The sequence below is a fragment of the Ceratotherium simum genome, chromosome 24, assembly GCF_057802395.1.
Source record: "Ceratotherium simum simum isolate JZ-2026a chromosome 24, ASM5780239v1, whole genome shotgun sequence".
In the NCBI taxonomy this organism is placed as follows: Eukaryota; Metazoa; Chordata; class Mammalia; order Perissodactyla; family Rhinocerotidae; genus Ceratotherium; species Ceratotherium simum.
Window position 1 is genome coordinate 2,799,634 of NC_141923.1, and position 17,569 is coordinate 2,817,202.

Sequence of the window (17,569 nt, forward strand, 5' to 3'; positions counted from 1 at the left end):
ATAGAAGAAGTAAGGAACAGAGAAGAACTACTAAAACACTGAGAAAAAAAAAAAAGTTAAAAAATGGCAGTAAGTACATACTTATCAATAGCTATTTTAAACGTCAATGGACTAAATGCTCCAATTAAAAGGCAGAGGGTGGCTGACTGGATAAAAAACAAGACCCATATATATGCTGCATACAAGAGACACACTTCAGACCTAAAGACACTCACAAACTGAAAGTGAAGGATGGAAAAAGATACTCCACGCAAATGGCAATGAAAAGAAAGCTGGAGTAGCAGTACTCATATCAGACAAAATAGACTTTAAAACAAAAACTGTAAAAAGAGACAAAGAAGGGCATTACATAATGATCAAGGGAACAATCCAACAAGAAGATATAACACTTGTAAATATCTACGCACCCAATGTAGGTGCACCTAAATATATAAAGCAATTATTAACAGACATAAAAACAGAAATAGAAAGTAACACAATAATAGTAGGGGACTTTAACACTCCACTTACACCAACGGATAGATCATCCAAACAGAAGATCAATTAGGAAACATTGGCCTTAAACGACACACTAGAACAGATGGACCTAGTAGATATATACAGAGCATTCCATCCAAAAACCGAAGAATACACGTTCTTTTCAAATGCACATGGAACATTCTCCAGGATTCATCACATATTAGGCCACAAAACAAGTCTCCATAAATTTAAGAAGACTGAAATAATACCAAGCATCTTTTCTGACCACAACAGTATGAAACTAGAAATCAACTATAGGAAGAAAATCAGAAAAGCCACAAATACGTAGAGATTAAACAAAATGCTACTGAACAACGACTGGGTTAACGAAGAAATCAAAGAAGAAATCAAAAAATACCTGGAGACAAATGAAAATGAAAATACGACATGCCAGAATTTATGGGATACAGCAAAAGCGGTTCTAAGAGGGAAGTTTATAGCGATATAGGCCTATCTCAACAAACAAGAAAAATCTCAAATAAACAATCTAACAATGCACCTCAAGGACCTGGAAAAAGAAGAACAAACAAAACCCAAAATCAGTAGAAGGGAAATAATAAAAATCAGAGCAGAAATAAATGAAATAGAGACCAAAAAAACAATAGAAAAAATTAATAAAACCAAGAGCTGGTTCTTTGAAAAGATCAACAAAATTGACAAACCTTTAGCTAGACTCACCAAGAAAAAAAGAGAGAAGGCACAAATAAGTAAAATCAGAAATGAAAGAGGAGAGGTTACAACAGACACCTCAGAAATACAAAAGATTATAAGAGAATACTATGAAAAGCTATATGCCAACCAATTCGACAATCTGGAAGAAATGGATAAATTCTTAGAATCATACAACCTTCCAAAACTGGATCAAGAAGAAGTAGAGAATTTGAATAGACCAATCACCAGTAAGGAGATCGAAACAGTAATCAAAAACCTCCCCAAAAATAAAGCCGTCAGGACCAGACGGCTTCCCTGCTGAATTCTACCAAACATTCAAAGAAGACTTAATACCTATCCTTCTCAAACTCTTCCAAAAAATTGAGGAGTGGGGGAAGCTCCCTAACTCATTCTACGAAGCTGACATTACCCTGATACCAAAACCAGACAAGGACAACACAAAAAAAGAAAATTACAGGCCAATATCACTGATGAACATCGATGCGAAAATCCTCAACAAAATACTAGCAAATCGCATACAACAATACGTTAAAAAGATTATACACCATGATCAAGTGGGATTTATTCCAGGTATGCAGGGATGGTTTAACATTCGCAAATCAATCAACGTGATACACCACATTAATAAAATGAAGAACAAAAATCACATGATCATCTCAATAGATGCAGAGAAAGCATTTGACAAGATACAGCATCCATTTATGATAAAAACTCTGAATAAAATGGGTATAGAAGGAAAGTACCTTAACATAATAAAGACCATATATGAGAAACCCACAGCTAATATCATCCTCAATGGTGAAAAACTGAAAGCTATCCCTCTAAGCACAGGAACCAGACAAGGATGCCCACTGTCACCACTCCTATTTAACATAGTATTGGAAGTCCTAGCCAAAGCAATCAGGCAAGAGAAAGAAATAAAAGGGATCCAAATTGGAAAGGAAGAAGTGAAACTGTCACTATTTGCAGATGACATGATTTTATATATAGAAAACCCTAAAGAATCCACCAGAAAACTTTTAGAAGTAATAAACTAATATGGTAAAGTTGCAGGATACAAAATCAACATACAAAAATCAGTTGCATTTCTGTACACTAACAACAAAGTAGCAGAAAGAGAAATTAAGAATACCATCCCATTTACAATTGCAACAAAAAGAATAAAATACCTAGGAATAAACTTAACCAAAGAGGTGAAAGATCTGTACACCGAAAACTATAAAACATTTCTGAAAGAAATTGAAGACACAAAGAAATGGAAAGATATTCCGTGCTCTTGGATTGGAAGAATTAACATAGTTAAGATGTCCATACTTCCTAAAGCCATCGATAGATTCAATGCAATCCCTATCAAAGTTCCAACAACATTTTTCACAGAAATAGAACAAAGAATCCTAAAATTTATATGGAACAACAAAAGACCCCGAATAGCTAAAGGAATCCTGAGAAAAAAGAACAAAGCTGGAGGTATCACACTCCCTGATTTCAAAATATGCTACAAAGCTATAGTAACCAAAACAGCATGGTACTGGCACAAAAACAGACACACAGATCAATGGAATAGAATCGAAAGCCCAGAAATAAACCCACACATCTATGGACAGCTAATCTTTGACAAAGGAGCCAAGAACATACAATGGGGAAAAGAAAGTCTCTTCAACAAATGGTGTTGGGAAAACTGGATGGCCACATGCAAAAAAATGAAAGTAGACCCTTACCTTACACCATACACAAAAATTAACTCCAAATGGATTAAAAACTTGAATGTAAGACCTGAAACTATGAAACTTCTAGAAGAAAACATAGGCAGTATGCTCTTTGACATCGGTCTTAGCAACATCTTTTCAAACAATACTGCAATAAACAAAAAATTAAAAAAAAAAAAAAAAACAGAGAAAGAGTGCTCGACTGCTCAGGACTGTGCCGCTGCACTGCTAACCCCACCCTGTGGTCACTGGCAACCACGGATAACCACTCATTCTGGGAAAGCAAAGGGCAAACAGCAGCCAACACAGCCTACTTCTTCTCACAGACGTCTTTCTGAAAAGGCAGGCCAAATTGTAACCTGAAAGCCAAACATAACTTTGGTTGCTCTTAGGCATCGCAAAGTACTGTGTTGCCACCTTGGTGGCACCACCTCGAGTCTGAGGCTGGGAGGGCCTTCCACAGATCCCCGGCCTGGAATTCTTTCACTCAGAGCTGGTCTGAGAAGCTGAGCAAGACTGGGGGGCACAAGTGAAACAGGCAACATAACAGCGACAACGACAGACACACACGGTGCTGCCTGGCACACTCGGCATCCCGCTGGCTTCCCGACTGCAGCCCGACTGACCAGCAGAGGTCCAGCACAGCACTTGGCTGGGCCCCAGGTAACAGAAGCTCTCCCAGATGTGGCGGCTTCCATTCCTCTACAGGAGCTCCTGGTCATGACCCCACATTGGTGACCAAATACATGCGCTTTTCATATTTTCCCACGACCTTCAAATTGTCCACCTGGGACAGTCAGCTTAGGCGGACCGTTTCTCCCGTCCTTCAACGCGCCCCTTCCAGATCTTCACGTCAGCTTCTCTCACACTTGTGGAAGAGCCAACTCAGATATCTTTTATTGCTATACTTACAGTGGCTCTGTTTTTCTGATGAAACCCTGTGGTAGGAGTTGACTTTTAAAAAGAGACCTATATCCCTTTATCAGTTTTATAAATTAAGATTTTTTATAATAAAATACATTTTAATCTCCTCTGACTAAAAACCGTCAGAAACAGAAACTTAGTCTAATGCTTTTATTGTTTTAACATAGAAATAGTTGCCAGGTAATCTCTCCGATTTCCAAAATGTGGACTAAGAATTGTAACTTAAGTAAAAATCTAAAATATACAAAACTGAAGTTAGTTTTACCAAAATTAGATATTTTCCATCATGGAAAAAAAAATTAGAAAATGCCACATGGTTTTTAAAAAAACACAACCTTTCCCTTGTGGTAAACTGGGAGTCCTGGTTTTTCCTGTACCCCAGGTTTAAATCACTATAACAAAACAGAACATACAAGTACATTCTGAAACCATACATGTAAGATTAGCTACTTATATTTACCTTAATAAATTTAAACGAAAATATAGTTCTTTTTCCAAATGAAGTCATATTTCAGAACAATTTTTCCCAAAATGTTCAATACAGTGATTTTCTGTTTCTGGAAAGGACTAGACTTTCCGATCCTCTCCACTTGAACAGAAATACCACTCACCAGCCAACACCCAAAGAGAAAAGAAACCAGGATGGAGAAGACCTTTCAGACGCAATGCGCAAAGACTGTAATGCTCAGATACAGAGAAACGTTCAGTCTGCAGCGGAGCCTTTAATCCACGCTCCACGGCTTCCTCCAGGAGGAACTGAGATACAACGCACCAGCACACCTAGGTACTGAGAACGATCAGTTTGTGAAGCTGGTAGAGAAAGGTGTTCCCTCTGCTGCTTTCCCGGTCAGCCTGCTCCATGACCAGCTTTGGATCAACCTATCAGGGCAGACAAAAGGACCAGTCAGGCTCTGCAATGGGGCTTTTCTAGACACAAAGTAAAATAAATAAAATGAATAAATAAAACTATACACACATAGACATGTAAGACAGTAGAAAGTATTCTTTTAGTTTTCCAAAAATATTTACAGAATGCTTCTCTACTTTCTCAACACTTAATAATAGAACTCTGATAATTCATATTTAATAATATGGTAATCTTTACTCAGAAATCTCCCACACACTCCTTCCTATGTAAATGTGAACAGTAACTTCATTATAGGCATTTAAAGCATGTAAGTTTTCTAAAACGTTATCAACCCCAAAATGAAATTCTGCTTTTGAATTAAATCCTGCTATTAGCTTCAAACACCCCCGACTGGGACTGCAGGAGAGGTGGCTGGTGCAGCTCCCCTCCTGTCACCCCGGGCAGGGTTCTGTGCACACGATGCAGCTGGCTCCAGTGACTGATCCTAAGGGCTCTAAAGAGTGACACCACTCAAGGAGCACATGGAGAGAAGGAATGTCTTGCAGCAGAAGTGACCTTTAGACTCAGGATGGCAAAACACCATCTCCAGGGACATCATCTCACTTAAGTGGCGGAAGGGATGAGAACTACTGTCCCAGCTGGGTTATTTATAAAAGTATCCCTGCGGGACCCGCCCGGTGGCATAGCGGTTAAGTTCATGCGCTCCGCTTCTGTGGCCCGGGGTTCGCAGGTTCAGATCCCAGGAGAGGACCCACCCACTGCTTGTCAAGCCATGCTGTGGCGGCGCCCCTTATAAAGTAGAGGATGTTAGCCCAGGGCCAATCTTCCACGGCAAAAAGAGGAGGATTGGCAACAGATGTTCTCTCAGGGCTAATCTTCCTCATCAAAAAAAAAAGTATCCCTGGCGAGGACCCACCCACTGCTCGTCAAGCCATGCTGTGGCAGCGCCCCTTATAAAGTAGAGGATGTTAGCCCAGGGCCAATCTTCCACGGCAAAAAGAGGAGGATTGGCAACAGATGTTCTCTCAGGGCTAATCTTTCTCATCCAAAAAAAAAAAAAAGTATCCCTGGCTCTAGAATTAAAGCTTAAAATTCCTCTGAGTTCTTTTCTCTGAAATCACATTTTATTCAGTTTTCTAAATCTTACACAGGAAATGTCAAGGTGCCCAAGATAGGCCCTGCTCTACTTCACAACTGCTGAATTCACAGTTCACAACTGTCCACTTCACAATGGACTGAATTGTGTCTCCCAAATTCACATGTTGAAGTCCAAATCCCCAGTGTGATGGTATTTCAAGATGGGGCCTTTGGGAGGTGATTAGGGTTAGATGAGATCATGAGGGTGGGGCCTCCATGATGGGATTAGTGCCCTTTTAATAAGAGACCACAGAGTGTATGCTCTCCTCCTCTCTGCCATGTGAGGACACAGTGGAAAGGTGGATGTGTAGAGCCAGGAAGAGGGCTCTCACCAGAACCTGATCTCCGATTCCAGCCTCTAAAACTATGAGAAAATAAATTTCTGCTGTTGAAGCCACAGAGTTGATTGCATATTGTTACGACAGCCCAAGCAGACTAAGACAACAACCAATGTACCCTAAAAGCTAATCCCTGCTTTATCTAAAATTACAGGACAATTACCAGGGTCTGACTTTTCACCAAGGTGTTACATGGAGTATACTACCCAGAAACAGCTTGTCTGGTCTGTGACATCACCCTGTTAACCAAGAGAACCAGCCACGTGGCCTCTAGTCTCTCTCTGCTCTCCCAGCATCCTCCACCTACCCTTGCTTTGAGCCCCCAAGTCCATCAAGTGGTCTGTTCTCCTCAAACCTGGTGGCAGGCTGCTCATAGAGCATCCTATTTCTCACTCACCTGATTCCACTCATATGGCTTCTCATGCCAATTAGGAACAATTCTCTCTCTCGGTTTCAACCGACAGAACAAACTAAAATTAAAAAAAAGAGAATTAAGTCATCTTAATTATATGTTAGTAACTGAAAACACTACTGTGATTTATTTTAAAAGATTTAAATCCTATGTACTTTCCCTCAGAATTATAACTACAATAAGTTTTTAAAAGGTCAAAATTTATGTAGTTATGATCAGAGAATATTTTAATGCACTGTACTGTCAAAAACAGAAAAAGGAGTGAAACAGTTCTATAAGACCGACCCTTGTTCTCTCTGTTCCCTTAACAACCAGTGGAGGTTGCTCCATTACCACACATCGCTGCATTACTGAGTCAAGCTCTGAAATGTAACAGGATATTTTATATCATCTACTCTTAAGCAGCCAGGACAAGTTGGAAATATCATCAGCTTAAAAAGGCAGAGAGAGAGAGAGATTTCTAGCAATGAGAGACTAAAGAGGTCTGCAAATATTCTGGCCCCCCACCAAACAACTATAAAACTAGATAAAATTTTCACACACAAAAAAAAAAGAAACTGAAGGGTCTGGAAATTAACCAAAAGCTAACAAGTTGAGAAGCAACCATTCGTGAAAAACTGCTGAACTCCAGGTAAGAACAGTGCAGTTTGTGGAGTTCTTGCCTGGGGCTACTCCCACCCACCGCCCAGGGCCAGCTCAATCTAGCATTACCAGGGCTGAGCTAGCCATGAAAACCAGTATTGTCACGGCCAGATTGAGCCTACTTGATTTGGAGAAGAGGGTGAAAAACCTAATGCGTGGCAGCAATATCAGTAAAAATAGCGAACTCAGTAGGAAATAAATGGAGAAAGCCCACAGCTCTGCTAGTGTTAGGTCATGGTCCTGCTTGGGGCCAGCAGCAGACCAGCAGACAATCCAGAAACATAAGAGGGAGACCTTGGAAATGAAAGTGCCACAGAGGGCAAGACAGGCTGTCCACACATTCCCTAGCTGACTGGGAGGCTGAAGACACACGCAGAGAAGAGCTACCCAAGCCAGCCCCACAGTCCAAGCTGACTGCAAGGTGGCAGGGATGCACAGGAAAGCCCTGGCAAAAAATAAAAGGCAGGGAAGAGTGCAAAATTGCCTGAACCTTGGATGTACTGCCCAACCCATTCCTAGATCCACTGGCAGAGGGCAGACACCTTAACAGCTTAGATACTTAAGCACAACTTCTGACTAATCACTGGCTGAGCACTAAGCAACGCAGACACAAAGACAACTTCTAGCAAGCCAGGTTGAAAAATACAAAGGAGAATTAAAAAAAACAAAACCCAGGCATCAGTGGCCTCACAACATGGTGGGAAACAGATCTACAGAACCCTACAGAATTCTGCAGGGGGAAATCAAAATCCTACATTGCTACACTACATTACCTAAAATGTGCAATTTTCAGCAAAAAAAATTATGAGGGATTTGGCAAAGAAACAGGAATGTATGACCCATACTTAGGAAAAAAGAGCAGCCAACAGAAACTGACTGAGTGGCCCAGATGTGGGTTTAGCACACAAAGATTTCAAAGCAGCCATTGTAAGTGTGTACAAAGAATTAAAGCAAACCATGTCTAAGGAAATAAAGGAAAATATGATGATAATTACCTAAAGATAATCTCAACAGAAATTACAAACTATAGAGCCAGCTCTGATGGCCTAGTGGTTAAAAGTTCGGCGCTCACCACTTTTGTGGCTTGGGTTCGCCTGTCTGTCAGTTGCCCTGCCGTGGCGGTGGCTCACACAGAAGAACCAGAACGACTTACAACTAGCATATACGACCACATACTGGGGCTTTGGGAAGCCAAAAAAAAAAGAGGAAGATGGGCAACAGATGTTAGCTCAGGGCAAATCTTTCCCTGAAAAAAAAACTAAAAACTATATAAAATAACCAAATAGAAAGTCTAGAGTTGAAAAGTACAATAGCTGAAATGGAAAATTCCTTAACGCAGAGCAACATCTGCAGGACTGAGATGGAAGAATAAAGAATCAGTAAATTTAAGGACAGATCAACAGAAATTAAATGGTTTGAAAAACAGAAAAAACACTGAAGAAAAATGACCAAAGCCTCAGAGACCAGGCACAACATCGAGTGTACAAACACATGTGAAATGGGAGTCTCAAAGGAGAAGAGAGCAGGCATGGGATAGAAAAGAACATTTGAAAAAATTCAAAGATGCAAATAGGTTATAAGTAAAAGGACAGAAAAAGATATGCCATGCAAACAGTAACCAGAGCTGCAGTAGCTACAGTAGTATCAGAACAAAGAGACTTTAAAAAATATTACTAGAAGGGCTGGCCCAGTGGCCTAGTGGTTGAGTTTGGCACACTCTGCTTCAGCAGCCTGGGTTCAGTTCCTGGGCGCGGATCTACACCACTCATTAGCGGCCACGCTGTGGCGGTGACCCACATACAAAATAGAGGAAGACTGGCACAGATGTTAGTTCAGGGCGAACCTTCCTCAGCAAAAAATATATATATAACTAGAGATAAAGAGATATTTCATAATGACAAAAGGGCCAATACATCAGGAAGATATAACAATTATAAATGTATACATATCTAACAAAAGAGTCCCAAAAGACATAAAACAAAAGCTGACAGACTTGAAATAAGAAACAATTCAATAATTATGGTTAGAGATTTCAATACTCTACTTTCAATATTCATAGAACTAGAGAGAAAATCAGCAAGGATAGAGAATACTTAAACAACACCATCCACCAACTTGACCTAACCAACATCAACAGAACACTCCACCCAAAAACAGCAGATACACATCTTTTCAAAAGAACATGGAACACTTTTCAGGAAAGACTGTATCCTAGGCCACAAAACAAGTCTCAATAAATTTTACAAGACTGAAATCATTCAAAGTACACATAGTGCCTACACAGAATTAAATATCAACAACATAAAGTAAGTTGTAAAATCCTCCAGTATTTGAAAATTAAACAATATACTTCTAAATAACCCATCAGTCAAAGAAGAAATCACAAGGGAAACTAGAGAATATTTTGAAAAGATCGAAAACGAAAATACAACAAATCAAAAAGTATGGGATGGGGCCGGCTCCGTGGCTTGGCGGTTAAGTGAGCGTGCTCCGCTGCTGGCGGCCATGGTTCGGATCCCGGGCGCGCCCCGACGCACTGCTTGTCAGGCCACGCTGAGGCCGCGTCCCACATACAGCAACTAGAGGGATGTGCAACTATGACATACAACTATCTATTGGGGCTTTGCGGGGGGGAAAAAAGGGAGGAGGATTGGCAATAGATGTTAGCTCAGAGCCGGTCTTCCTCAGCAAAAAGAGGATTACCATGGATGTTAGCTCAGGGCTGATCTTCCTCACAAAAAAAAAAAAGTATGGGATGAAGCTAAAACAGTGATGGAGGGAAATTCATAGCTTTAAATGCTGTAACAGAAAATAAGGTCTCAAAACAATAATCAAAGCTTCTAGGCTATGAAACTAGAAAAAGAGCAAATTAAACCCAAAATAATCAGAAGTAAGGGAATAATAATTACGATAGTGAACATCAATGAAACAGACAAAAGAAAAACACTTGGGGAAAAAAATCAACGAAACCAAAAGTTATCAACAAAATTGAGAAACTTTAGCTAGGCTAACCAAGAAAAAAGAGAGAAGACACACATTATCAAAATCAGAAATAAAAGGACATAACTACCATTGTATAGAAAATAAAAGGATTATCAAAGAAGATTCTGAACAACTTTATGCCAATAAATTAGCCAGTTTAAATGAAATGAACAAATTCCTAGAAAGACACAAATTACCAAAACTGACTAAAAAGAAATAGAAAATCTGAATAGACCTAAAACACAAGAAATGGAACTGGTAATTAAAAATTTCCCCACAAAGTCCAAGCTCAGATGGCTTCATTGGTAAATTTTATCAAATATTTAAAGAAGAAATAATACCAATCCTAAACAAACTCTTTCAGAAAATACAGTAGCAGGAAATACTTCCCAACTCATTCTATGAAACCAGTATTACCCCTATACCAAACCAGACAAAGATATCACAAGAAAACTACAACCAATAACCCTCATGAGCACAGATGGAAAATATCCTTAATAAAAACATGTAGCAAACAATCCACAAATTTATAAAAAGGATTACAAACATGTGGAATTCATCCCAGGAATGCAAGGTTAGTTTTAACACCCAAAAAGTAATTAATACAATACACCACATAAATTGAATAAAAGGAAAAAAACCCCACAATTATCTCACAGACATAGAAAAAGCATTTGGCAAAATGCAACATCCTTTCCTGATAAAAGCTCCCAGCAGCCTAGGAATGGAAAGGAACTTTTTCAACCTGATCAAGAGCCTCGGTGAAAACCCTACAGCTAACATCATACTTCACAGTGAACAAACAAATGCTTTCTCCCTAAAATTGGGAACAAGGCAAAGACATCTGCTCTTACCACTTCTATTCAACACTGTACTCAGGGTTCTAGACAGTATAATAAAACCAGAAAAAGAAATTATGAGCATACAGATTGGAAAGGGAGAAGTAAAACTGTCTTTACTCACAGATATGATCCTGTATGTAGGAAATCCTAAGGGATCTACAAAAACTACTAGTACTAATAAACAGGTTTAACATGGTCACGGGATAAAAGATCAATATGTAAAAATCAATTGTTCATGTGAATTTCATTTGCAATAGCATCAAAAGATTAAAATACCTAAAAATAATTTAACAAAAGTGCAAGACCTGCACACCAAAAACTATAAAAACGTGTTAAGAGAAATTAAAGGATATCTAATAGACATTCCATCTTCCTGGATTGGACAAATCAATATTGTTAAGATGGCAATTCTCCCCAAATTGATCTACAGATTCAACACAATCCCTATCACAATTCCAGCAAGGCTTGTTGTAGAAATTGGCTAGCTGATACTAAAATTTATATGAAGAGGAAAAAGACCTAGAATATCAAAAACAATTTTGAAAAGGAAGAACAAAATAGGAGGACTAACACTGGCCAATTTCAAAACTTACTATAAAGCTACAGCAATCAAGACAGTATAGTATTGGCATAAAAATAGACATAAATCAACAGAACGTAGAAAGTCCAGAAATAAACCTTTATATATACAGCCAATCGACTTTTGATAGGTGCCAAGGCGATTCAATGGGGAAAAGAGAGCTTTCCAGCAATGACGTTGTAACAACTGGGTATTTACACGTGAAAAACTGAACTTAGACTCTGACATCTCACACCACGTACAAACATCACCTCAAAATGGATCAAAGAACTAAATATAAGAAGCAAATATAAGAGTTAGAGAAAAACAGGAGAAAACTCTTTTGACCTTGGGTTTAGCAAAGTTTTTCAGATATAACGCCAAAAACATAATCCATTAAAAAAAAGATAAAGCAGACCTCATAAAAATTAAAAACTTGTGTCCTTCAGAAGACACCATTAAGACAATGAAAAGACAATGGGGAAAATAACTGCAAACTACATATCTAATAAGAGAGTTTTAGCTAGAATTTATAAAGAATTTCTACAATTCAACAATAAGATAACAATCAACCTAATTAAAAAATGAGCAAAAGGTTTGAACAGATATTTCACCAAAAAAGGTACAGGATTGGTTAATAAGGATATAAAAAGATGCTCTATAACATTAGTCATTAAGGAAATGCAAATTAAAACCACAATGAGGTACTACCACATCTCCACTAGATTGACTACAACAAAAAATATACTGACAATGCCATGTGCTGGCGAGGATGTGGAGAACCTGTAACTGTCATACACGGCCGGTGGGAAGGTAACATGGTAGTCACTTTGGAAAACAGTTTTAACTTTCTTAAAAAATTAACGTAAACTTACCATGCAACCTACCAATTCCACTCCTAGATATCTACCCAAGAGAGGTGAAAATATATGTTGACACAAAGACTTTACATGACTATTTATAGTAGCACTATTCATAATAGCCAAATACTGGAAACAATCCAAATATTGCATCAACTGTTGAATGGATAAATAAAATGTAGCATATACAGTGGAACATTATTCAGTAATAAAAAATAATGTTATGACATGGATGAACCTCAAACATATTATGCGAACTGAAAGAAGCCAGATTTTAAAAAAAAAACAAAAACACAATTCCATTTATACAAAATTTTCAGAGAAGGCAAATCTATACAGACTGAAAGCAGATCAGCGATTGCCTGGGGGTGGGAACAGGAGTTCCTCACAAATGGGTAGGAAGAACTTAATGTTTTTAAAAACAGCTTTATTGAGATATAATTTATATAGCATAAAATTAATCAATTTTAAGTATACAATTCAATAATTTTAGTAAATTTATAGAGTTGTGCAACCATCACCACAATTCAGTTTTAAAATATTTATGAGTGAACTTCCAGGGATGATAGAAATGTCGTAAAACTGAGTTGTGGTGATGGCTAGCACGACTCTATAAATTTACTAAAATCATTTAATTGTTACTAAAAAACCCCACCTATCTAGGGCATAACAAGTCAGGACATAGTTACCCTTGTTGGGGGCAGCAGAAGAGTGATAGCAGCTGTGAGGAGATGCAAAGCAGCATCAGGTCACTGGTCCTTCCTCGCAGGAGACAGTGTCCTGTGCTGCTGGAAGTCCAGTTGTGTGAGAACAGGTAGCATTCGATATCATGGTGACTTTCTGCTCCTTCCCATATACATTTTGGGTGGATTTCTTTCAGTTTTACAAGCACTTCTAACGTTCTGCAACATCGTTTCTGATCTGGGTGACAGTCATTTGGGCACGTTCACTTTGTGCAAATACACCAAAATGACCTGGTGCACTTTATGTATGTTAAACTTCAACACAAAATTCATGTAAAAATATTTTTATGTGAAAAAGTGAAGAGAGAAAACTAAAATTAGCCTTTTTCACAATTATCTTTTTCTTTTTTTTTTTTTTGTGAGGGAGATCAGCCCTGAGCTAACATCCATGCTAATCCTCCTCTTTTTTTTTGCTGAGGAAGACCGGCTCTGAGCTAACATCTATTGCCAATCCTCCTCCTTTTTTTCTTCCCCCAAAGCCCCAATAGATAGTTGTATGTCATAGCTGCACATCCTTCTAGTTGCTGTACGTGGGACGTGGCCTCAGCATGGCCGGAGAAGCAGTGCACTGGTGCGTGCCCGGGATGTGAACCCAGGCCACCAGTAGCAGAGCTCGCGCACTTAACCGCTAAGCCACCAGGCCGGCCCAAGCTTTTTGTGTGTGTGTGTGAGGAGATCAGCCCCGTGCAAGCATCTGCCAATCCTCCTTTTTTTTTTTTTTTTTTTTGCTGAGGAAGACTGGCCCTGGGCTAACATCCGTGCCCATCTTCCTCCACTTTATATGGGACGCTGCCACAGCATGGCTTGACAAGCAGTGCCTGGGTGCACGCCCGGGATCTGAACCTGCGAACCCCGGGCCACCACAGCGGAGCACACGCACTTAACCGCTTGCGCCACTGGGCTGGCCCCTTTTTCACAATTACTAGGGCAGCTTTGTATATTTAATATCTTTTTTAAAGCGCTGGTAAAACTAAAAGAAATTTACCCAAAATGTATATGAGAAGGAGTGGAAAGTCACCATGATATCAAATGCTACTGTTCTTACACAATTTGACACCCAGCAGCACAGGACACTGTCTCCAGCAAGGAAGGATTTGCCACTAGCCTGGGAGAGCTGTCTGAAACCAGAATGCAGGACCAGATGTGTTGGAAGCTTTCTGTTCACTCCTCCACAACCACTGCCCAATCATCCTGACCTCCTCTAAGCCATCCAGGCTGACCTGGGCTCATGGGCTACACCAATAGCAGCCCTTGCCCTCAGGATTCTGGTTGGGTTTGGCCAATGGGGAGTCTAGCAAGTGATGAGAGGGAGGGAAGGAGAGGTCAGGATGCTTATCCCCAGACCTCCTTCCCTGGGGGAGGCTCAAGAGAGGGGCTGGGCTCTTATAAGGTGGTCCTCTCCACACAGACTCTCAACCTCCAGGTTCCACCCTCTCCCCTGGCCCCCAAGGTACCCACTGTTAAAAGTGGGCACTGCACTATCCACTGCGGTTTTCCTATGCCCTGCCTGCGCTGTTTGAAAGGGTCCCTTTTACATTTTCCTCAAATTACCCAATTTGAGTGTGCCTACTATTTCCTGCCTGGATCCTGACTGACACAGGACAAAGGTGGCTGCTCTCCACAGTAAGTTGGTGCCCACAGTCTGATATCTCCTAGATGCTGCCTCCAGCACTGGAATTCCACTTCAGATGACTGATCTACCATATCTCCTAAACAATTCAGAACATTCACAAACAAGATAGCTAAAGAAATTGACTGGAAAGGAAAGAAGCCCATGTCATCACACAACTCACCCTAAAAGTTTCTGACGAGCATTGTCCTGTAACTGTGCAATTCTTTCTGGCCCAAGATACTTCGATCCATTTGGTCCATCACATACTAGCTTGTTAATAGCAGCCCTGAGAATATTAATCTGTAAATAAATGGCAATATAAATACTCACATGGTTCTACTATAAATGAATTTCATTTCACATTTAAATAATTCATAAGCATTCAGAGTTCATATTCTTATGACTATCATCAACATGGTTTCTGGAACGAATGATTAAAACAACACAAATAACATCAATAACTGCTATTATCATTTAAGAAACAATAACAAAAGAAAAAAAATTAAAACTCAGCAAGAAAGGTTCAGACTTTTTAGTACAAGGACACTTTTTAAACTTCTATCTTAAAATTTAACATAGTTTAACTCATGGGGTTACACAATTCAAAATCCACTTGCATCCTATTGATTCCTCTCACTTTTTCACGTCTATGTGGAAGCCTAAAGAGTATCTCGCCCTCCAGAGGTACAAGAGGCCATGTTTTGTTACCAGCCTTTGTCACAGTTTTTAAATAAATTTTCTACTTTGAATAATCTGAGATTTACAGGAGAGCTGTAAAGATACGACAGACAGTTAAGTATGCCCACCCCTCGCCCAGTCCCCCCATTGCTAGCACCTCACATTTCCACAGTACATTTGACACAACTAAGAAACCGACTTGGGTGCATTGCTATTAACTAAATCCAGGTTCGATGTGGATTTGACCAGTTTTTCCACTCATGTCCTCTTTCTGTTCCAGGATCCAATTCAGGTCATCACATTGTACCCGCTGTCATGTCTCCCAGGTCTCCTCTGGTCTGGGGCAGTTTCTTAGCCTCTTCTTGTTTTTCAAGACCTTGACAGTTCTGAGGAGTTCTGGTCAGGTGTTTTGCAGGATGTCCCCCAATTTGGGATTGTGTGATGTTTTTCTCATGATTAGACTGGGGCAATGGGTTTGTGGGAGAATCCCACAGAGCGGGGGTGCCCTCCTCATCTCATCATACCAAGGTGTGCGCCATCACCAGGACAGATCCCTGGTGAGGCTGGCCTTAAGCACTTAGCTGAGGTGGCGTCTGCCAGGCTTTCCCACTGTAAAGTCTCTGTCTTCCCTTTCCTACTCTGCTGTTTGGAAGCACGTCACTAAGTCCAGTCCACCTCAAAGAGGGGGGTTCGGAGGGTCGGATTAAGCTCTACTTCCTGGAGGGGAGTATCTACAGGTAATATTGGGAATTCTTCTATACGGAAGATTTGTTTCTTCTTCCCATTTGTTTATTCAATCATTTATTTATATCCTTATGGACACATGGATAATTATTGTACTACATATTTATTTTGTTTGGTTTTGGCCAGTGCGAGCTCTTTCCCTTGGCTTCTGTGTCCTTTTGCCATGCTCCCATCCTTTGGTTTTTTGAGCAATTCCTTACTTTCTGGCACTACAAGTAGCTCCGGGCTCATCCTGTATTTTCCCTGCACCAACCCTAGAAAAAGCCATTTCTCCAAGGAGCCCTGGTTCCATTTATTGGACAATCCTATCAGAAACCACAATCTGGGCACTGGGTTTGTTCGTGGCTATAGGGGTCATCGTTTCTAGGCCCTCACAGGGCTAGGTAATTTATGTATGTGGATGAACTCACATGTACACTCATCCTCCCATCTGTGCATGTCTTAAGGCACATAAGAACTCACACTGACTGGCGTCTCAGACTAGCCCTAACCCAGGGTGCATCCCAGCCTTCCTTTCCCGCTTGCCTGTCAAGTCCCCCATCCAATACTAAGAAACCTGGATCCCACATCCAGTACCAATTTGTTCAGCCCCAGTAATGTGCAGAGCAGGTGCAGAATCAACTTGCACTCCACAAGAAACAACTTTACCAAGGAGAGTACAGCGTTTATGTGCACTTTCTTTTTGACTGTAGTCTGACTGTTTCCAGTCAAAACACTGTTTTCCAAAGCTCCTTTTCCCCTCACCCCTTCAGTGCAACTACCCCCACATCCTGGTTGGTGTGTGTTTCGATCACACACATCAGAGTTCCACTCTCTCATGAGTGACAGTCTATGGGTTTTGACAAATGCACAGAGTTGTGCACCTATCACCCCAGCACCACACAGAGCAGCTCCTTCACTCTTGAATCCCTGTGGGGCTCTTGAGAGTCAATCACTCCTCCACCCCCCGTAACCACTAATCTGTTTTCTGTCCCTGTAGTTTAGCCTTTTCCAGAATGTCACATGAATAGAATCACAAGATACGTACCCCTGAGTCATGGCTTCTCTCACTTAGTAACACACATTTAAGATTCATTCATATTGTTGCATGAATCAATTGCTCATTCTTTTTTATTGCTGAAGAGCATTTCATTGTATGGCTATACCACAGTTTCTTTATCCATTCCCCTTTGAAGGGCATCTTGATTGCTTCTGGTTTTTAGCAATTATGAATTCTGAATGCTGCAATCAACACTCACATACAGGTTTTATACGGATGTAAGTTGTCAAATCTCTTGGATAAATACATTGAGGTGGGATTGCTGGTCTTGTTACCGCACAAAGGGCATGAT

General features: G+C 40.2%; 1 protein-coding gene across 7 annotated transcripts in view; it reads right to left on the minus strand.

The window, feature by feature from the left end:
- Window positions 1-3,964: 3,964 nt before the first annotated feature.
- Window positions 3,965-17,569, minus strand: part of TDRD9 (tudor domain containing 9) — a 122,768-nt gene continuing 109,163 nt past the window's right edge. For all 7 annotated transcript variants that reach the window (XM_087447847.1, XM_087447848.1, XM_087447845.1 and 4 more), the window contains 3 exons: window positions 14,998-15,116; window positions 6,562-6,634; window positions 3,965-4,700 (listed from right to left, as the gene is read on the minus strand). In XM_087447847.1, the coding sequence (XP_087303973.1) occupies window positions 4,602-4,700; window positions 6,562-6,634; window positions 14,998-15,116 (291 nt within the window). In that variant the 3' untranslated portion in view covers window positions 3,965-4,601. The remainder of the gene's footprint in view (window positions 4,701-6,561; window positions 6,635-14,997; window positions 15,117-17,569) is intronic.